General features: G+C 47.2%; 1 protein-coding gene across 1 annotated transcript in view; it reads right to left on the bottom strand.

The window, feature by feature from the left end:
• Nucleotides 1-22,419, bottom strand: part of SLC6A2 (solute carrier family 6 member 2) — a 45,101-nt gene that overhangs the window by 5,137 nt on the left and 17,545 nt on the right. The window contains exons 4-9 of the mRNA XM_064274021.1: nucleotides 15,450-15,588; nucleotides 6,891-7,025; nucleotides 5,004-5,107; nucleotides 3,564-3,688; nucleotides 2,467-2,579; nucleotides 443-571 (exon numbers count right to left, since the gene is read on the bottom strand). Coding sequence (XP_064130091.1) covers nucleotides 443-571; nucleotides 2,467-2,579; nucleotides 3,564-3,688; nucleotides 5,004-5,107; nucleotides 6,891-7,025; nucleotides 15,450-15,588 — 745 coding nt within the window. The remainder of the gene's footprint in view (nucleotides 1-442; nucleotides 572-2,466; nucleotides 2,580-3,563; nucleotides 3,689-5,003; nucleotides 5,108-6,890; nucleotides 7,026-15,449; nucleotides 15,589-22,419) is intronic.

Consider the following 22,419-nt stretch of genomic DNA (forward strand, 5'->3'; position numbering starts at 1 on the left):
GCTAGAAGTGGCCACAAACTACTGGTCCATTAAAACTTTCTTGTTTCCTGTCCCATTCCCTTGACGGTTTCAGAAGGTGTGCTGGTGAAAGCGTTGTGGTGCCATTGCACCAATGCTAAGTATTTGCATTCTAACAAAGCCTTCTGGAGCCACTAGGTCTAAAGGTAGGTGTTTCAGTCAGTGAAGAGCAAGGTGAGTTTCCAAGGGGTTTTCGTTGACCCTCAAATTGGCAAATCGTCAAAGGGTTGCCTGGGACTCCTTGGTCTCAGAGTTGGGAGAAAACAACTGAGTTCTAACCCCCAGAGAGGATGAGGGCTTCCACCATGATTCCCCCTAAGCTCGCCCTGGTCCTACCCACTATAGCTCCAAGGCAGGCAATGCCTGATTTTATCAAAAGGAAGCCTAGAAACTCCAGGGAGGCCCAGGGCCCAGCCCTCCTCACCTTGGTTATACAAAACAGGGCCAGAAGGAAGGTGCCGGAGGTGACGCCAAATGTGAAGAGCTTCCGGTGCCGCTTCAGGATCTGGAAGTCGTCGGCCATGCCCGTGATGACCGCCTCCATGCCTCCCATCTGGAGGGAATCAGGCAGGTGGGGGAAGCAATGAGGGCCCACCTGAGCCTCAGACTCAGGTCCCAGGCTCCCTCGAGCCTCCTACAGCAGGACTAACACTTCCCGATTGCTGCTTTGCCTTTCTCAAGAAATCGAGAAGTTGGCAGGTCCTGCTTTCCCTCCCCATCCTCTCACCCCACTTCTGCCCTGTTCTCAACCAAATTCAACTCACAAACGATGTGGGAGAGGGTGAAGGATTAACTCCCATCTCCCCCTAATCTACAGGTATCTGTATGCTATCCTACTCACTCAGCCTGCTTGGGGACTGATAAAATGATAGGAGAGTGAAAGACACCCGCCAAGACACCCATGTAATATATTATAATATTGTTGTTAGGTGCAGTTGAGTCTGCCTGGTCCTGTGCCTTCCTCACAATTGGTGCTGTGTTTGAGCCCATTGTTGCAGCCACTGTGTCAATATGTTCATAATATATTTAAAAAAAAATTTTTTTTTAATTTACATAGTATTATATTACTACTTATACAAATAAGGACCTTCTGGAAATAGCTACTAAAGAAGGAGTTCTAATGGTAGGAACTTCAGACACCAGTTTTTAACGAGGAATTTCAGCTGCCTTTCTAATTATCGGGCCAAGTGGTCACCACAAACTCCAGACTCTCGGCCTCTGAGGGGTCTCATATCTCACTGATGTTGGCAAGTTTATTCTGGATGAGACCACTGCTACGGCTTCACATAAGTAATACTTGTGTATGCCTGGGAGAACTCCAAGCCTGGGACGGCAGGCAGAAAGCACGCATGCCACTGCTCTCCTCTCCTCTTCCCTTGCCAGACATTACTAATCAAAATCAGTGTTCCTTCCTATGAGCCTGGAAGCAGCCTCAGAATCCTTTTCAACACACTCCTCCTGGCAGATCTACCAATCACAGGGCAACAGCAGGAAGAGAACACCTATTTGCCAGCTCTACTCTAAAACTTCTTGCAAATTTCAAGCCATGTTGCACCCCAAAGTGGACATAGACAAAAGAAGATACCAGTAATCCAATCTTAGATATAGGTAAAATAAAAGGATCTAAGAAACTAAAAAAGGTTTTGTTGGTTGTTGATGGTGAAACATCAACAAGAGTTCACCCTTTCTGGGTTCAGCCTCCCCACCTGCAAGAGGAGAGTGCTGTGCTGGCTTATTTGCGATCCCTCAGGCTTGGGTTTCCACGTGCCCATGGGCTTTCTACTCGTTTTTGGCTTTGGCCTAAAGTCCTGCCTTTTCGAGTGAGGACTCAATTCCGTGTGTGAATTTAAATAAGGACTTTCTGGGGACAACCAATGAAACAGGTAGGAGCAGTGCTATGTATGTGAGTCTGGAGGGGGGGAGGTCAGACTCAGTGGAGTGGGGGTGAGGGGTCAGGCCCAGTGGTGTAGGGGTGGGGCTCAGACCCAGTGGTGTGGGGGTGAAGGGTCAGACGCAGTGGTGTGGGGCTGGGGGTCAGACCCAGTGGTGTGGGTTGGGGTCAGACTCAGTGGTGTGGGGATGAGGGGTCAGACCCAGTGGTGTGGAGGTGGGGTCAGATGCAGTGGTGTGGGGATCAGACCCAGTGGTATGGGGCTGGGGGTCAGACCCAGTGGTGTGGGAGTGGGGTCAGACCCAGTGGTGTGGAAGTGGGGGTCAGACCCAGTGGTGTGGAAGTGGGGGTCAGACCCAGTGGGGTGGGGGTGGAGTCAGACCCAGTGGTGTGGGGGTGGGAGTCAGACCCAGTGGTGTGGGAGTTGGGTCAGACCCAGTGGTATGGGGCTAGGGGTCAGACCCAGTGGTGTGGAAGTAGGGGTCAGACCCAGTGGTATGGGGCTGGGGTCAGACCCAGCAGCGTGGGGGTAGGGTATCCTGAGCAGGGTCACTCACTGAGCTGTCAATGCCCAGAGCCAGGAGCATGATGAAGAACACGATAGCCCAGAATGTGGATCCCGACAGAGTAGAAATGGCTTCTGGGTACAGGATGAAGACTAGGCCAGCTCCTGTAAGAAACATCAAGGGCCTCATCAATGGCTGGGACTGTTAGTCTGAGCTGGGGATGGTAAGAGAGCATTTTGTGGCCCAAACAGCCCTAGCCTAGCCCCATGACACCTCGTCTGTCACATATGGGCAGAGCAGACCAAGGGTCCAGAGATGACAGGTGAAGCCAGCAGAAGCTTAGAGTTCACACCCCACTCGTCTATGCATCAAGGAGGCTGACCTCAAACAGCTGGGCTAGACAGTAGTGCCTGGCCTGGACAGCACAGGTTACATGTTATGTATCTCACTTCCTGCACAAAAATTTAGGGTCCTCAAAGTCCGCTGGAGGAAGCCCCTTCCCAGATCTCAGCTTCTTTGTGGCCAAGAGCATATGGGAAGCAGTGAAGAAGGGCTCAGGCTCCAGAGTCCAACTGATCTGGGCTTGAAGGTTGGCAACATTAGCTGGCGAACTTGTGCAACTTCCTTAGCCTGAGTCTCAGCTTTCTCATCTTTAAAGTGAGTCTATTATCATAGCTTAGATCCCTGGGTGGTGCAAGCGGTTTGTGCTCAACCACTAGCCTAAGGGTTGGCAGTCTGAACACACTCACAGGTGCTGCCGAAGAAAGGCCTGGCAATCAGCTTCCGTAAAGATTACAGCCAAAAAAACTCTATGGAGCAGTTCTACTCTGTAACATATTGGATCACCATGAGTCGGAATCGACTCAATGGCAATGGGTTTGTAAGAACTAAATGAAAGTATGTAAAGTGCTTAGCACAGGGGCTGGTAGAGAGTGGAGGCTCCAGAAAACGTCCTACATAACCAGAGCTCAGGATCACCTAAAATTCCCACCAACAACCTCAAGGGATATCTGTCAAGTGGGCCATTTGGAAACCTTCAGGTCCAGTCTTCTGAGTCCCACAGCCACAGGGGAGGTGTGGATCCAGAATGAAGTGGGTTTCACAGCTCTTCCTTGGTGGACTGGGGCCAAAGTGGCCTGCTCACCCACCTTCAGTGGCAACGTCCTCAATGTTGACCTTGTGTTCATGGGCCATGTAACCAAGGATAGAAAAGATGGCGAATCCAGAGATGAAGCTGGTGACACAGTTGATGGTGCTGGTCAGCAGGGCATCCCTGGGGGGAAGAAGCACTCTTTGCTCCAATCTGCTGACCCTGCTCCCACCCTGATCATTGACCACTGGACCATCTATAGAATCTTCGGCCTGGGTACAGCTTCAAATGCCGCCCTCCCCCTTTCAGTTTCCCTGCTGCCACATGGCCCCCAGTGCCCCACCATCACTGCATCAGCACCTGCTGGTACAGGAAACAAGCTAACAGCTTCCAGACGGAATAGTTAGATATCAGAGTCTGGTATCTAACTTATTGGGGTACCAATTCACCAGTTTTGTTCTTCAACAAACTTTCCCCAATGCTTCTCAACCTCTCATACTGGCATTCAAGGTCTTTGCTAAGATGGCCCAACCTCCTTTCTGTGCTTATTTCCCATGACTCCTGGACAAGTACAGTTTGAATAAACCAAGTCCATCAACTTGCTGCTCCACAAATATGTCACCTCCCCCCTTTTGCTCCTGCTGTTCCTCCCCCCGCCCCCACCCCCCACCCTAACCCCCCCCCCCCACAAATGCCATCCACTCTGTCTGCCTGCCAAAATCCTAACTAACTTCCAAGTCTCACCTCAAATTCACCGGCACGTTTTTGCTGGTCCCCTACCAGAGGGCTGATCACCCCATTCTCTAGGCCTTCCTACCACCAGTTACTATGGCATACATTCATCCTATTCTGTCTTAGACCAAAGGAGCTATAAACCTGCCTTAAGGCTCTGAAAGAGAGTGGTAGAGATGGGCCCAAATCTGTGTCCATTTCTGAAGCCCTCACAGCTCTAAGCCTGCAGGATGCTGCGTCAAATGCTTACTGAACCAAGCCAAAGCATGGCCTTCTGACTCCACTGCCCTGGACCGATGTCCCAGTCTGCCCTGCAGTCTTACCTCTGACTCTGCCAGGCCCTCACCTTCACGGGACCAGCCTGGACATTTCATCCCTGCCTGCCTGGGCACCAGGTGGACAGAGCTAGGAAGTGCTGACTGCTCTGACAGCCACACTCTGCCCTTCCATCCCAGCTACCCCAACAATCTTCCGGCACTAATGGCCTCAACCTTCCCAGTCTCACACCTTGCATCTCTTTCAGAGGCATCTGGAACTGAAATGTGTGTATCAGTGCTGCCACAGCCGAGGAAGTTTCGCTCTGCGTGTTTCACAGAGGAAGGGACCAAAGAAAAAATGGGCTTGTCCAACATCACAAAGCAAGTTGTTGACAGAGCCAAGAATGGAACCAGAAGATTTGACCCCCAGACCAGAGCCCTCTCTCCCATCACCACAAGGCTCAACCCCCAGGGTTTAGAGCTTTCCAGAGTCCTGAAAAGTATCTTACCTGTAACAGTTGTTGTCAAATTTGTTATAACTGGCAAAAGCAATCAAGACTCCAAATCCAGCCCCCAAGGAAAAGAATATCTGAGTTGCAGCATCAATCCATACCTGAAACAGCAGACAAAACCATCACCCTCTGCATCTCATAGAACTGGACTACCTCACTGTTCCAAAAAGGCCTGGAAGCCCCAGGGATGCTCTGAAACCCAAGGAAACTTGGTCTAAATCCAAGGTGGGTAGCCATGGAAAGTCCCCCCCACCCCGTAGCCTGCACAAAATAAGCCTTGGTGGTATTAATGCACTCGGCTGCTAACCAAAAGTATGGAGGTTCAAGTCCGTCCATAGGCACCTTGGAAGAAAGGTGTGACAATCGACTTCCAAAAATCAGCCACTGAAAATCCTATGGAGCTCAGTTTTACTCTGACACACATAGGGTCACCATGAGTCAGAATCAACTCAGTGGCAACTGGGTGGTGACCAGCCATGAGTCCTCATGACTAAGCTCACCCCAGATGAACTCATTGGTTCAATGTGGTATTATGATTTTTAAATAAAGTTAATAAATTAAAAGTTCTGGACTTGAATGTGGATGGGACAAGGACAAACAGCTATGACTATCTCAAGAGTATGGAAAAGACATGTTCAGAGAAGGAAAAGATACCTAGAAGGTTTCTACCATTCCACAGACAGTGGTGACTCCTTGTGGGCTAAGGGGGTTATTTATTCCCTCTTTTGGGTGGTGAATACATGTGGCTGGAAGCCTGAGACCTGAGTCCCTCTCTGGCCTCTCTGCCACAGGTTCTGTTGTTGTTGTTGGGTATCATCAAGTTGATTCTGACTCCCAGTGACCCCATGTGACAGAGTAAAACTGTCCTATAGTGTTTCCTAGGCTGCAATCTTTACGGGTACACATCATTGGTCTTTCTCCCATGCAACAGCTGGTGGGTTCAAATTGCCAACCTTTCGATTAGCAGCTGAGTACTTAACCATTGCACCACCAGTGTGCCTTGCCCCATGATATAGGTCTGGTCAATTTCACCTCTCTATATCTCAGCTTTCTCATCTGTATAATGGGAGTAATTTTACCTAGTCCACCTGCTAAGAGCTGCAGTTCAGATTTGAGAGATTTCTCTTATTTCCGCCCCCCATGTTATTCCAGGCTTCCCTGCCACTGCAGGGATAGGGCATAACTAGAGGAGCAAGGACAGGCAGGTTTAGTTTCTACATGCCTTAAAGACTTGGGATATTTAAACAGCTGCAGAACAAACTTTCACAATTTACAAGGCTGGCTCAGCCATGATTTGAAAATGCTCAAAGCACAGGGTACGTCCAAGTTTGCCTCTGCTCCCAACCTCACCCTGCTACTCTGGGCCCCACCCCCAACTTCACCCCCACATTCATTCTGAATCTGTGAGCTGAGGAGGCAGTAGGGAGCAAGGGTCAGCAGGTTCAAGGTCTTGCTGGTGGCCATTGCTGCTCCTTATGCTGATGTCACAGGATGATGGCAAAGGCCAGGGTTGGGGACTAGAGGTAGAAGTAGGGCAAGGGTGGCACAAGACAGGCTAGGAGGCTGTGGGTACAGGGCAGAGATAAGGATCCAGGGCATCATGTCCCCCTCACAGGGTACTGCTCTCCTTGAGAAAAGGGGTCATTGAAGGCCACTAAATGGAACCTCAGAATCCCAAACCAGCAGAGCTGAATGGGCTGATAAAGTCCACCAGGTGCAAACCAGCATTAGTCAGATGATGAAGATGGGGGCCCAGGGAAGGAAAGATCCTTCCAAAGCCACATGGCAATCTTGTGGCAAAGCTGGGACCAGGTGTTCCACCACTTCCTGCCCCAGGAGCCCTCCCTCAACCCTAGCCCAAGCGAATGGTCAGAGGACACTGACCGTGGCTTCTTTTAGGCGGTAGAAGTCGATGTGCAGGTAGGCGTTGATGCCGTTGGAGGCGCCGGGCAGTGTGATGCCATGGACCAGGAGCACAAACAATACGAGGTACGGTAGGGTGGCTGTGATCCACACAACCTGGGCAATGGACAAGCTCACTGTGGAAGCCTCACTTTATCCCGACTGGTGGTTGCCTATCTCCCAGGGTGCCAGTCATGTCCTCCCCCCACATTCCTTCACCCAGCGCACATGCTACAAGCTTCATCTCTAGGGCAAGCCCGGGGCCAGACTCCAGGGACAGAACAGTGAACAGACCTAGGTCACACCCTAGAGAAGCTCAGAACTGAGTGGAAAAGTCAACCACATGGGCATGGCGCCATGATGGAAGCCAAAGGTGCAGAGGGCAAGTCTAGGTTCTCACAGCCTTGGAGGTTCTTGCCTCCTCCTCCTCTACAAAGTCACCTCTCCTGAGCCTTCAAGTTGCCTCAGGTAGAGCTAAACACACCCACCTTTGTGCTCCCTGCCATTAATCACATACCATCAGTATTGGCAGCTGCACTCATCTCATGGCAGAATATTTAGAGATCTCTCTCTCTCCCCCTCCCTCACTCCCTCTCTCCTTCTGTCTCTCACTCTTTTCCTCTCCCCCCTCCCTCTCTCCCTGTGATTCTGCCTCTCCTTCCCCCACTCTTCCTTTCCCTTTCTCTCTCATCCGTGACCCTCACTCAAGCCCAAAGGCTAAGCTCATTGTCTGGGGAGGGATGTGGCTGGCCAGAAAACAGAAACTCTGGTCATTCTTCATCTTAGTGGGAGAAGATTTGGAACACTGACAAACTGTCTTGTCCAGAAACACAAAACAGAAGAAATTATCCCCAGATTAAAAAGAAATCCCTCCTTGCTCAAGAAGGGGGATTAGAGAAAAAAAGTGTGTGTTGGGAGGAATGGGCTTTCTCCTTGTTCTAAGGGAAGATGGAGAAGAGATCCTAGATAGGAAAGGGGTCCATATCTAGCTCAGTGATTCTCAGCCTTGGCTATAAATCAGAATAGTCTGGAGCAACTTACAAATAGAAATTTCAAAACTCCTTGGAATTTCTGATTTAATTGGTCTGGGAGGGCTGCATTTCAGTATGTTTTTAAAGTTCCCAAAGTGATGTAAATGTGCAAGAAAGGTTAGCAATCACTGCTAAAGGCAGGTGCGGCCATGAGTGGTCTTGCAAAAAGGAGACGGTGTCCCATGCAAATCATCAAGTAAGGGCTGGGGTATCCAGACCCAAGAAAGACTCACTCAACTGAAACACTACAGGACACAGGACTTAAGGGCCAGAAGGTTCTTCCTCCCAAAGCCCTCATACTATACAGCCCCTAGAATCTTCACACAACCGTAGGGAGAAGATTGAAGCCCTGAAACATGACTTAGGGAAGAGTTCTCTGCCAGCCTAGAAACATGTGGGTTCAACATAAAAATTTAGATATAGAAAATAAAGTCATATGTTTTCCATAGCTGAGTTTAGGGACACTGATTTATCCTCATTGTTTATTTGCCTGGCTTTTCCACTAAACCATGAGACCCTCATAAGCAAGATCCTATTTTTTAAACTTGTATCCTCAGCATCTGGCACACATAGGTGCTTAAAAATGTTTTTTGAATGAATGATTGGACAGTTGTGTAGATAAATGATTGGACTGATGGAAGGATGATTGGATGGTTGAATGTATGGCTGGGTAAATTGTTAAATGAATGGATGGATGGTTGAGTGGATGGGTGTACAGACGGATTAGTGGGTGACTGATAAATGAGAGGTCTAGTGGATGACTAAGTTAGTCAAAGGATGAATGAAAAATGAATAAGTGAATAAATAAGCAAATAATTCAACAAGTAAGCAAGTGAATTTATAAATAGTGGTCATATCTTGGAGCTCAGAGGAAATCAGGGAAGGGTTATCTGCTTCATGTTATTCAGTTGTTCTTCCACTGCTCCCTTGTTTTACAGAGGCCTTTGTAGATCTGAGCTTTTGATTTCTGCTTTCTTTTAGTGAAGTAAGAACGGGAAGAACAAATTGGCAATAACAAATGAGATAAACATGCTCTGGAAAGTGAAATTGTTGCATGTGGGTGGCCTCACATCAATCTTGTATTCATTCTCCCAAACTGGGACAAGTGCGTAGAAGACCTTGGGGATGGACACAAGGAGGAGCCTTCACAGGACCTTGTGAAGGGTCCTAACTGCCATATGTCCCTTCAACTAACGTCAATTTCAGGCCCATTGCCCAGCCCAGCAGGCTGGGTGAGACCACACTCCTCCCATCAAAAAGCTACATCCCAAGTTCTGACTCCAAGGAATCTCTCAAGGGGTCTGGAGGCAGCCTTGCACTGGCCAAAATGGAGGCTTCAACGTGGATTCAATTTCTCACAAGGAGCACATGAGGACATGTTCGAGAGAGACAGCTGAGCTTAACAACTAAAGTCAAGATCTAGAAAGGGTGGAGGAGGCTTGTTTTGTCTATGCATATGTCTTGAAGGTTCTCAGAACTGATGGTGGATGCGAGTTCAGTTGCTGAAGATCCTTGTGTGTTGAAAAGGGAGGCTCCTGGATCCCTGGCCAACAGCTCGCTCATGCACATGTGTGTCTTGGATGCACACTTGGCAAAGAGGAAGGACACTTGGGCTCTTTCAACTCCACCCTAGGCCCTTCTGCTCTCAGAATTCAACTCATAACGCATCTGGCAATGAAAAACCAAACTTTGTCCAACTTTGAAAACAAGATGAAGAGAACAATGAGCAGCCCATTGATCTTGGCAAGTGTCCGCAGACTTTTTATCATGTCAAATCCAAATTCTTATTCACCTGGTTTTTCTGATAAGTGTTAGAAATGGCTAGTAATCAAAATGAGAAAGATCTTGGGCTCAATAAAAGGAAAAACTTTCTAATGGATAGAGTTCTCTAAAGAGGGAATGGGATGCCCAAGAAGGCGATGAGGTCCTTGTCGTTGAAAGTATATACGCTTTGCTATAAATCCAAGCATCAGACAGAGAACAGCCTAGATCGAGGCAACGGACAACAAATCGGCAACATCAGCATCACCCAGGAGCTTGTTGACAATGCAAATTCTCACCCCATCCCCAGTGAATCAGACTCTCTTGGGAAGGGCCCAGGAGTCTGAGTTTTAACAAGCCCTCCAGGTGACTCTTATGCACATTAAAGTTTGAGAAGCACTATCTGGACCACCTCTAAGATCCACTCCAACACAGGCTATAAACACCCATCCTTTATTACTACAGAACTGTGTTAATTTAACCTCTACCGATTTAGGATTTGTGATTCTCTGAACTGGATTTTAGGAACATTTGCACTAATAATGAAGCCATAGGAAAACGATTATGGGGCGGGGGGGAGGGGCATGAACTGATATAAGAAAACATCAGGCTGGGCATATTTTAGTACATTCTTTGCCCATATGCAAATAATGCTGGCCATTATAATTGGGTCCAATCAAGCCACTGTAGCAAGCCTGGACCAGCCTGCACTGACACATTAGTGGGAAGGCTTGGCTAGGATTATGACTTGAACCCAAAAGTAACAAAATGACGTTTCTATTTAAATAATCTAGAACCCAGATTTTTTATTTTGTTTTTAATTAGTCTGGCTTTATCTTGCCCCAGCCACACCACCTTTGCCAGAATTTGAGAGGGAGGTATTCCATCTAGCCTGATTTCTCAAACAGCCCAAAGCCTGGCAGTGAAATGGGCAAAGATGGTGTTTGATCCATCAGTTGTACTGTCTTGATTTATCTGCAGGCATTAAGGGGGTTTGAGGTTTCCAAAAGTTTAGTCTAATACGTAATCAGGACAGATGGGAGCCTGGTCACTGCTCTCATCCCCACAAAGCCCCCTCAAGAGAATGGCAGAGCCATGTTTGAAAACCACTGAGATGGGGGCAGATCACCACCTGGGGTGATGAGGGATATTTATGAGCAATTTCCTTCTGCCAGTCCTGCACTGGCACATGCGAACTCTCACTCCATCTCCCCAACAGCCCTGGGAGGCAGGCAAGCTCATTATCCTCTTTGACAGGAAACTGAAGCTCAGGGAGGGGAATGAAGCTTTAGGTCAACAGCAGTAAATGATGGTGCCTGGACTCCAAACCAAGTCTAAAGACTGCAAAGCCCATGTTCCTAACCACTCACTGTACTGTGTTGTTGACGAGTCCTGGTGGTGCAGTGGTTAAGTGCTTGGCTGCTAACAGAAAGGCGGATGGTTGGAACCCACCAGCTGCTCTGTGGGAGAAAGATGTAGAAGTCTGCTTCTGTAAAGATTACAGCCTTGAAAACTCTCTGGGGTAGTTCTACTCTGTCCTATAGGGTCACTATGAGTCAGAATTGACTCAATGGCAGTGGATTTGATTTCACTTATACTATATCTTTAACACCCATTTCAACACCTAGCCCTGCCAAGGGCTGCTGTGAAACCCTGTCCGTCTCTAGGCTCTAGTTTCCCCATTTGTACAAGAGGTTGGAGGAGATGGCCTTGAGTATCTTTCAGCTCCGACATCTAGTGATTCGGTTACTGGGCCTGTGGGTGCTAAGCTCCAGAACAGCTATAGACTTCTGTGATCTGGGAGGCAAGCGGGACTCTAGGATGGCTATGTGGTGGCAAGTACACACTTGCCAGGCTCCCTGGGGCTGAACAACTCCTGACCTCAAACCTCCACTGTACACCTGAGATGATCTAAAGGCCAGGGACACAAAGGGTGTGATCTGGGGTCACCCCTTTTTTCTGCCACCATCCCAGCAGCCCTGGCGTCATGCATCTTCGAAGAGCCTTCTCTTGCCAAGACCGAAAGTGTGAACATTTGCAATTCATTTCAGGCCTGGTCTGGCTGCAAATGCCTGCTAAGCAAAGCTGTGTCCTGTTCCAGACTCAGTCTGGGGAGAAATAAGCAACACTCTTGGTTTTCTCAGGAGCCAGTTTATAAAAGACAATTAAAGACAGGGCACAAGAATGTCCTGAGTGATGCTCCCTGTTCTAGAAAGCTCCTTGCCTGCTCAGCCGCCAGAACACTGGGGAATTTACGCAAAATGTGGGCTGTGGCTTTGGTTGACGCACATGGGGGGGACTTACAGTCCTCACTCCTTGTGTTTCCATGGAGAGGGACTTCATTAGTGTAACACAGGCCCTTCATGCACTCCTCCCCAGGGCACAGGAATGACTCCTCCCAGAGAGTGTGGGAAAATGAACTGAGCATGCTCAGCTCGGCCCTCCAGGTCTCTCTTTAGCATCGGTCTCCCTGCAGACAACTTATACTCTGCTCTGGCCCAGGGCTGATGCCTGTGGTTGCACTCAGTGACTAATTAAAAGGTTGGCAGTTCGAACCCACCCAGTGGTGCCAGGAAAGAAAGGCCTGGCAATCTGGTTCCATAAAGGTTACCACCAAGAAAACCCTATCAGGCAGTTCTACTTTGTCACACAGGGTCACCATAAGTTGCAATTGACTTGTGGGCAATGTTTTTGGCCCGTGGTAGCCCAGCACTGGGTGGGGAACTTAATCTTGGGGTGTAATATTAGAAGCCTGTGGTGGCCCCATACCAAGACCAGGTTCTCCAATCAGCCATAGCAATAGTAAAACTCATGTAGCTTCATAAGCTGTGGCTTCCCTGGGGCCTCTGCCTGTGTCCTGCGCAGCCCAGGAGAGCTCTGCTTCTAATACCCAGGAAAGGTGCAACGGGTACCACACAAGTCTGCCCTGGGGCTTCCCACCTCTGTGGCTTTGCTCATACAGTTCCTTCCACTGAAAAGTTCTGCCCTCCACCCCAGCTCTACCTGTGCCTGTCTGTGAAGAACCAGCGCAAATGCCTCCTTCTCCATCACCTTCGGAGACCCGCTTCCTCCCTCCACTAAGGCAGCATCTCTCCCATGTTTTGACCACGACCTGTTGTAAGAAATACTGTATCTATCAAGACAAGGCACATACAAACCCTTATATTGTTGTAACTGAAACACAAATTCCACAAAACTGCACTTGGCTTACTATGTGCAATGAATTCCGCTATTTCATTTTTAAAAATTATTTGTGGCAATCCACTAAATTGATCTAATGACAGTTTAGGTTGTATTTCTATTAAAGTACAACCTAACTACCTGATGTGAAATTATCTCCAAAGAAATGTGAAGTTAAGGAAAAAAGCAAGATATCTCTATAAAAGCATGTAAAGTTTGTGACCACTAGTGCTTATTTAAAGGAGGACACATATATGTGTACAGACTGTCCCTGGAACGAAGCCCAAGAAAGTAGTCACCTTGGTTAATCCATAACCTGTCAGTAATATGCACAGACTACAAGCAATTGAAGAAGAAATCTACTTTACTTATTCTTACGTCACTAGTGCTAGTATCAAACCTGGGATATAATAATTATTCATACATGTTCATTAAGTTGAGCTGAATTCAAAAGAACACTTAATGAAGCTCCCAAACCAATTCACTCACCCACTCTCCTTCTTTCCTTTCTACCTTCCTTCCCTTTCTAATTAATCCTTCAGTAAATATTTACTGAAGACCTACTATGTGCCAGGCACTGGGATGGCATTGCTTCTAGCCTGGTTTTGCTCTACCGCTGACTACCTTCAAGCCCTGGTTTGCATTTTAGGTGGATCCTTCCTTGAGGCGGATGCTGTGTCCCCCACATGCTGATAAGATGTTCCACTTCAACTTCTTTTTGACTAATTTCATCCCACTGGCTGCTGGCCCCCTGACACCATCTTTACTCTCAACGACATAACCAAGAACTCTGGGAGTACCAGAGAGAACCCTGATAAATTCCCCTTCCAAAAGCAGTTACCTAATGAAGCTTTTCCCAAATTTATGCCTACCTGGCTGTGGCAGCCTGCTGCCTTGGTGATCCCCAGTAAACTCACTTCTTGTGTACTTCCCTTCCATATTGAATCAGGACTTCACCACAAGACTTGTTTTGGCCATTGGGACAACAGCGAGTATGAGGCAAGGGAAGACTAGATAAGCTACTTGCACATTGAGGCTTGCCTGCCTGTAACATGTTCTTGGAACCCAGCTGCCATGCTGTCAGAAGTCCAAGCCATGTGGAGAGGCTATGTGGAAAATAACCAAGGTGCTCTGGTTGACAGCTCCAGCTTAGTTTCTAGCCGACAGCCAGCACTAACTATCAGCCATGAGTATGTGCCATCTAGGACATTCTACACAAAGCAGAATAGCCCAGGTGATCCCAGACAACTCATTGAATCATGAGAGGTAATAAAATGGTTGTTATTTTAAATCAGTACATTTTGGGGGGGTTTCTTACACAGCAATAGCTAGCCGAAGCACAAGAAAAGAACATCTCCCAGCTAGATCCTCTTTAATACATTTGAGCTCCGCATGACCACACTGGGTCCAAATGGGGTTGTTGTGTGCATGATGTTCCTCAGGCTTAGAATCAACATGAGTCAGGAGCTGAGTATGCTCCACCCCTGAGGGACTTACTACAAGGTATAGTGTCACCCAGGCCCAGAATTTCAACTCTGGACAGGCCCTCACAGGTCATAGAAGTCTGTGTTCTTCTTACCAGGGCACCTAGATCCCCTGGGGGCACTCAGCACTGCAGCCATGGAAACACAAAGCCCAACAGACAGTTAGATATCTTCTGGAGTATCTCTTTAACTTGAGAATTCAGAGAGGAGAATGACTGATGTTAGAGTAAAGCAAATGGTTATATTCCAGAGTAGAATGCAACATGTGCACAGAGTCTAATGTCAGAATCCAAGATTTATCAGACATATTGGTAGGCTGCTTTAGGCTTTTCCCCACAGTCCTTGGGGTCTCCCATTCCCTGTCTCTGATATCAGGGGAGTTTTGGTGGAAAAGTATAAGGAGACCTGATCCACTTGCACCCTCTTATCCTGCTGATGAAGAGACTCAGGCTTAGAGAAGTATTATGGATTGAGTTGTGTGCCCCCCAAAATATGTTGAAGTCCTACCCCTGACACCTGTGAACATGACCTTATTTGGAAATAGGGTCTTTGATGTTACAGTTAGGTTAACATTAGGTCGTACTGGAGTAGGGTGGGTCCTAATCCAACCAGAGTGGTATCCTTATAAAAGAGGAGAAGAGTCACAGACACAGGAAGGCAGAGGAGGGACGCCATGTGATGCCACAGCTGCAAGTCAAGGAATGCCTAGAGCTACCAGAAGCTAGGGGAGAAGCCTGGAGCTGATTCTCCCTTGAAGGCTCAGAAGAAATCACCACAGCTAACACCTTGATCTTGGACTCTCTGCCTCCAGAACTGTGAGTTGATAAATTTCTGTTTTTATAAGCCACCTAGTTTGTGGTGTTTTGCTACAGATGCCTTGGAAAACCAGCACAGGAGGGGAAGTGATTTGTCCAAGGTCACCCAGCAAGTCAGTGGTGGAGGTAGGGCTCAGCCCAGGCTCTGGGCCTCCAGCTCTACCAATCTTTTCACCACCTACAAGGTTATAACTAGAAAAAAAAAAAAAAAAAAAATTTTTTTTTTTTTGAGCCAAACTCCCAACTGAAAGAGACACAAAGAGATATTACCTTTCCTGATGTCTTCACACCTTTCCAGAGGCTAAAAAACAGGACTACGACGACAACCATCAGACAAAGTAAGAGCTGCCACTGCGGCAGGCCAATGTTGTGAATCCCGTCGCTCTCGTGAAGGTGCAGGACTCCGCGCCTGCCAGAGGATGGGGGATACAGGCCAGAGAAAGTGGGGTCAGGGCAGACCAAGGCTGTGGTCACAGGCCAATTCCTGTAAGTGCAGATGGAGACAGGCACTGGGGTGCCTCAACCACTCTCCCTTCATGCTGGGCCCCGGGGCACTGACACATATCATGTGTGGCCACTGCTCTGGTCAACCATGGCCCCTGCTCTGGCTGCTTGAACCCATGGCCTGTGGCCTGGCTGCTCTGCTCCAAGAGAAGTAAATTATCTGGGGAGACTCTCAGCACAGGCTGCTCTTTAAAGTTCTTGGAGCCGGATTTAACATAACTGAAATCTCTTGTTTGCCTACTGCATGCCTGACCCTAGGGAGATGGTGGTGAATTAGACCTGTAGGTCCCTGCCGTCATAGAGCTCACAGTCTAGAGCTGTGCTTCTCAACTGGGGGAGATTTTCCCTCAGAGGATATTTGGCTGTGCCTATGTAAAACCTGGTGGTAAAAGGAGCCTTAGTGGCACAGTGGTTAAGAGCTCAGCTGCTAACCAAACGGTCAGTAGGGTTTGAATCTACCAGCTGCTGCTTGAAACCCAATAGGGCAGTTCTATTCTGTCCTATAGAGTCGCTATGAGTTTGATTTAGTTTTTTTTTTTTTTCCCTATGTTGCCATAAAAGAGCCCTAGTGGCACAGTGGTCAAGTGCTTGGCTGCTAAATGAAAGGTTGGTGGTTTGAACCCACCAGCCACTCCAAGGAAGAAAGATGTGGCAGTCTGCTTCCATAAAGATTACAGCCTTGGAAACCCTATGGGGCAGTTCTACTCTCTCCTATAGGGTTGCTATGAGTCAGAATCAACCCGACTGCTATGTGTTTGATTTTTTGGTTTGGTGTTGCCATAGAATAATTCTTCTGAAGTGTCACTCTAACCTCATCACTCTCCTGCCCCCAAATCTTTAGGGACTCCCAATCACCTAACACAACGGTTCTCACCTAAAACAGTGATGTTGCCCCAACCCCCAGAGATAATTGGCAATGTCTGGAGATGGTTTTGGTTGTCACCACTTGGAGGTGTTGCTGGAATCTAGTGGGTAGAGGCCAGGGATGTGTCTGAACATCCTACAGTGCACAGGGCACCCCCCACAAAGAAAAATTAACCAACCAAAAATGTCAATTGTGTCGAGGTTGAGAAACCCTGGTCTAGAGGATAAAATGTAGGCCTTTCAGAATCTCGGACCTTCCACAATCCGCCTGTGCCAGTTCATCTTCTCCCTTATGACACCCACAAGCCCTTCGCTCCTGGCAACAGGAAGCCACCTGGCATTCCCAGTCATTCAGTCTCTAATTGCTCTGTCTTGGGACCTGCAGTCCCCTCAGCCTAAAACACATTTCCTGGCCCAAATCGTCTGCCTGGCAAGCTCATTTTCGCCCTTCTAGTCTCAAAGACCCCCATGTGTCTGTCAGTTTGTCATACTGTGGGGGCTTGCGTGTTGCTGTGATGCTTGAAGCTATGCCACCAGTATTCAGATACCAGCAGGGTCACCCATGGAGGACAGGTTTCAGCTGAGCTTCCAGACTAAGACAGTCTAGGAAGAAGGACCCAGCAGTCTACTTCTGAAAAAAATTAGCCAGTGAAAACCTTATGAATAGCAGTGGAACATTGTCTGATGTAGTGCTGGAAGATGAGCCCCCCAGGTTGGAAGACACTCAAAAGATGACTGGGGAAGAGCTGCCTCCTCAAAGTAGAGTTGACCTTAATGACATGGATGGAGTAAAGCTTTTGGGACCTTCATTTGCTGATGTGGCAAGACTCCAAATGAGAAGAAACAGCTGCAAACATCCATTAATGATCGGAACCTAGAATGTATGAAGGATGAATCTAGGAAAATTGGAAATTATAAAAAATGAAATGGAATGCATAAACATTGATATCCTGGGCATTAGTGAGCTGAAATGGACTGGTATTGGCCATTTTGAATTGGACAATCATATGGTCTACTATGACGGAAATGACAACTTGAAGAGGAACTGTGTTGCATTCATCATCAAAAAGAACATTTCAAGGTCTTTCCTGAAGCACAACGCTGTCAGTGAGAAAATAATATCCACACGTCTAAAAGAAAGACCAGTTAATACCACTATTATTCAAATTTATGCACTAACCACTGAGGCCAAAGATGAAGAAATAGAAGATTCAGCTGCTCCAGTCAGAAATTGATTGAACATGCAATCAGGATGTACTGATAATTACCGTGATTGGGTGTGAAAGTTGGAAGCAAAGAAGGATCGGTAGTTGGAAAATATGGCCTTGGTGATAGAAACAATGCCAGAGAAGGAACGATAGAATTTTGCAAGACCAACAACTTCTTCATTGCAAATACCTTCTTTCACCAACATAAACGGTGACTATGTACATGGACCTCACCAGATGGAACACACAGGAATCAAATTGACTACATCTGTGGAAAGAGGCGATGGAAAACTCAATATCATCAGTCAGAACAAGGCCACGGGCCAACTGTGGAACAGACCGTCAATTGCTCATATGCAAGTTCAAGGTGAAACTGAAGAAAATCAAAGCCAGTCCATGAGAGCCAAAATATGACCTTCAGTATATCCCACCTGAATTTAGAGACCATCTCAAGAATAGATTTGACGCATTGAACACTAGTGACTAAAGACCAGATGAATTGTGGAATAACATCAAGGACATCATACATGAAGAAATCAATAAGTCACCGAAAAGACAGGAAAGAAAGAAAAGACCAAGATGGATGTCAGAGGAGACTCTGAAGCTTGCTCACGAACGTCCAGCAGCTAAAGCAAAAGGAAGAAATGATGAAGTAAGAGAACTGAACAAAAGATTTCAAAGGGAGGCTCGAGAAGACAAAGTATAATGACATGTGCAAAGAGCTGGACATGGAAAACCAAAAGGGAAGAACATGCTTGGCATTTCTCAAGCTGAAAGAACTGAAGAAAAAATTCAAGCCTCGAGTTGCAATAGTGAAGGATTCCATGGGGAAAATATTAAACGATGCAGGAAACATCAAAAGAAGCTGGAAGGAATACACAGAGTCATTATACCAAAAAGAATTATTCGATGTTCAACCATTTCAACAGGTAGCATAGGATCAGGAATCTATGGTACTGAAGGAAGAAGTCCAAGCTGCTCTGAAGGCATTGGTGAAAAACAAGACTTCAGGAATTGATGGAATATCAACTGAGATGTTTCAACAAATGGATGCACCGCTGGAGGTGCTCACTCGTCTATGCCAAGAAATATGGAAGGCAGCTTCCTGGCCAACTGACTGGAAGAGATCTATATTTATGCCTATTCCCAAGAAAGGTGATCCAACCGAACGTGGAAATTATAGAACAATATCATTAATATCACACGCAAGCAAAATTTTGCTTAAGACCATTCAAAAACAGCTGCAGCAGTGTATCAACAGGGAACTGCCAGAAATTCAGGCCAGTTTCAGAACAGGATATCATTGCTGATGTCAGATGGATCCTGGCTGAAAGCAGAGAATACCAGAAGGATGTTTAAAAAAAAAAAAAAAGAAGGATGTTTACCTGTGTTTTATTGACTATGCAAAGGCATTCGACTGTGTGGATCATAACAAATTATGGATAACATTGTGAAGAATGGGAATTCCAGAACACTTAATTGTGCTCATGAGGAACCTTTACATAGATCAAGAGGCAGTTGTTCAGACAGAACAAGGGGATACGAATTGGTTTAAAGTCAGGAAAGGTGTGTGTCAGGGTTGTATTCTTTCACCACACCTATTCAATCTGTATGCTCAGCAAATAATCCGAGAAGCTGGACTATATGAAGAAGAACAGGGCATCAGGATTTGAGGAAGACTCATTAACAACCTGCATTATGCAGATGACACAACCTTGCTTGCTGAAAGTGAAAAGGACTTGAAGCACTTACTAATGAAGATCAAAGACCACAGCCTTCAGTATAACTTGCATCTCAGCATAAAGGAAACAAAAATCCTCACAACTAGACCAATGAGCAACATCATGATAAACAGAGAAAAGATTGAAGTTGTCAAGGATTTCATTTTACTTGGATCCACAATCAACAGCCATGGAAGCAGCAGTCAAGAAATCAAACGACACATTGCATTGGGTAAATTTGCTGCAAAGGACCTCTTTAAAGTGTTGAAAAGCAGGTATATCACCTTGAAGACTAAGGTGTGCCTGACCCAAGCCATGGTATTTTCAATCGTATCACATGCATGTGAAAGCTGGACAATGAATAAGGAAGGCAGAACAAGAATTGACACCTTTGAATTGTGGTGTTGGCAAAGAATATTGAATATACCCATGGACTGCCAAAAGAACGAACAAATCTGTCTTGGAAGAAGTACAGCCAGAATGCTCCTTAGAAGCAAGGATGGCGAGAATAGGTCTTACATACTTTGGACGTGTTGTCGGGAAGGCTCAGTCCCTGGAGAAGGACATCATGCCTGGCAAAGTACAGGGTCAGGAGAAAAGAGGAAGACCCTCAATGAGGTGGATTGACACAGTGGCTGCAACAACGAGCTCAAGCACAGCAACGATTGTAGGGATGGCGCAGGACTAGGCAGTGTTGCGTTCTGTTGTGCACAGGGTTGCTGTGAGTCGAAACCAACTCGACAGCACCTAACACCAACAACGGTCTCGATGAGATGGACTGACACAATAGCTGCAACAACCGACTCAAACATACCAACAATCATGGAGACGGCACAGGAGTAGGCAACGTCTCATCCTGTTATACATAAGGTCTCCGTGGGTCGGAACAAACTCGACAGCAAGTGACAACAACAACAAGCCTCAACTCAAATGTAACCTTCCCCGAGCAGTCTAAAAAACCAGCTGCCATCAAGTAGATTCTCTCAGAGAAAGAGGAGAGGGTGGTAGGGCCTGGGCATGGGCTGAAAAGACAGAACCAGAATCAGGTACTGAACCCCACCCCAATCCCACCCCCAGACACCTAATTCTGCTCCTATGAGAGTTGCTCTATGAGCCAAGTGTTGAATGGCTCCAATCAACATTTAGCTAACATGACTACTGAAATCATGAAAAAAGGTACTGAGTCAACTGTTTGCCTTGAAACTTCCTAAAATGGCTCTAGGGTCCAAATCAGATGGCCAAAATGTCCCCTAACAGGCCCCAGTGAACGCACGTGCATTTAAAGTCCACTTCACTGCTGCAGAGGTCGCCTAGATATTGTGTCCGTGAAAAGAGCTGGACTCCAGAGCTGATTCCCAGAAAAGGAATGAAAATGTACTGCCCTTTCTGCAGCAGGCCCAAGCCTTGGGGGTTAGTACAAGTCACTTGGGTTTGTTTTAACGCTTCCAGCAGTTTAGTGAAAACGAATCATTGTCAGGTCCAAGCTTTCCTGAGTCTAGGGGCCAAAAAGGCTGTTTCCCATTTGACATTTAAGCACAGAGGGTTAGTACAGGAGTGGGGAGACTTCTCTTCCTCACTCGGAACAGGTCTGGGACAGGAGTTTTCTATCACCACGCAAACTTTCACCAAGGATGCCCCTTTTATAGATGAAGTTGCAAACAGAGGACCAGCTGCGGGGCTGTTTGGCTTCAAGCCGGGAGCCTGGGGAGAATAGCAGTTTTGTTCCTTTGAATGATATGTTCAGTCCATTAGCTTAAATGAATTCAAGATGGTAACAAAACTGGTCAGGAGACTCTGAGGGAAGAGAAAGAACTAGTTAACCTCTCCAGAGTTGGCGCTAGGAGTCCTGCTGCTGGGTCCCCAGTTGGGGTGACCGTTTTAAAGGAGAAACATCTGGAGAAAAGGGCCAGGTGCCATTAAAAAAAAAACCCAGAGCCAATCTGTGACTTAGTGCCATACATTACACAGCACACAGCCAGGGCATGAGGTGAGAGAGACGTATGAGAAGGGCTCCTATCCACCTGCAGGAGCCCCACTGGAGACTCTGACAGGACAGAGGAGAACAGTAGGAGAGACCCCTGGGTATTACTTGACAGCCTTGACTCAGACAACCTGGGTTCAGATCATGGCTCTGCCATTTACCTAAAACCTGAGCCTCTATTTTCTTATCTGTAAAACGGGAATAATTCCCATTTCCATGTACTATGAAGCCTGAACAGGATTTGGCTGTGAAGAGATGCTCAGTGCCCGGCTTTCAGTGGCCATGAAGCTTTAGGAGGGTGGAGAATTAAAAGGTAGAGAGGGAGAGGGGAGGTCTGAAGGTTTGAAAGCTCTTGAAATAAGTCCTGGATTCTGCTCCCCACTAATCCCCAAGCCCCTTCAGCCCTGCCCACAAGAATATCGTCTTCTTCCACCACATTCTTTCCAAAACTGAGCCTGGAGGAACGTTAGGGCTGTAATTGAAGTAACCTGGATCTCAACCCAACTCACATCGCCCTCCTGCTGGGTGTCTTGGCTGGGGCATGAAGATGTTCAGATGGCAGAGGAGGAATAAAATAAGCACTAGAGACAAGGCTAAGATTTCCCGTTTTAATTTATGAGGACAAGGCTTGCCAAGAGCAAAAAGAAAAATTGTGTTTTGTCCTCCACGAGAAGGGGGAAAGCAGGCAATGGAATGCACATCTCAGGGGCAGCTTCTGCTCCCCGGTCCTTTACCGCCTCTGGCTGAACCACACTCAGAAAAGAGGAGAGCCAGCTGCCTGCAACCTCCACCACAATCTCTCCAAAGGTTCTGGGATTTTCTGAGCCCACACTCCTCAGGAATGGAGTGAAGGAGGCCTTTAGATCTTCCATAACATGATATCCAAGAGACGTCAACCTGACCCCAGCAGACATCTTGTTCTGTTGGAGGCAGGACAGTGCAGTGGCTAAGACAGTGGTTCT

Source organism: Loxodonta africana, chromosome 21, assembly GCF_030014295.1.
Source record: "Loxodonta africana isolate mLoxAfr1 chromosome 21, mLoxAfr1.hap2, whole genome shotgun sequence".
Taxonomy (NCBI): Eukaryota; Metazoa; Chordata; class Mammalia; order Proboscidea; family Elephantidae; genus Loxodonta; species Loxodonta africana.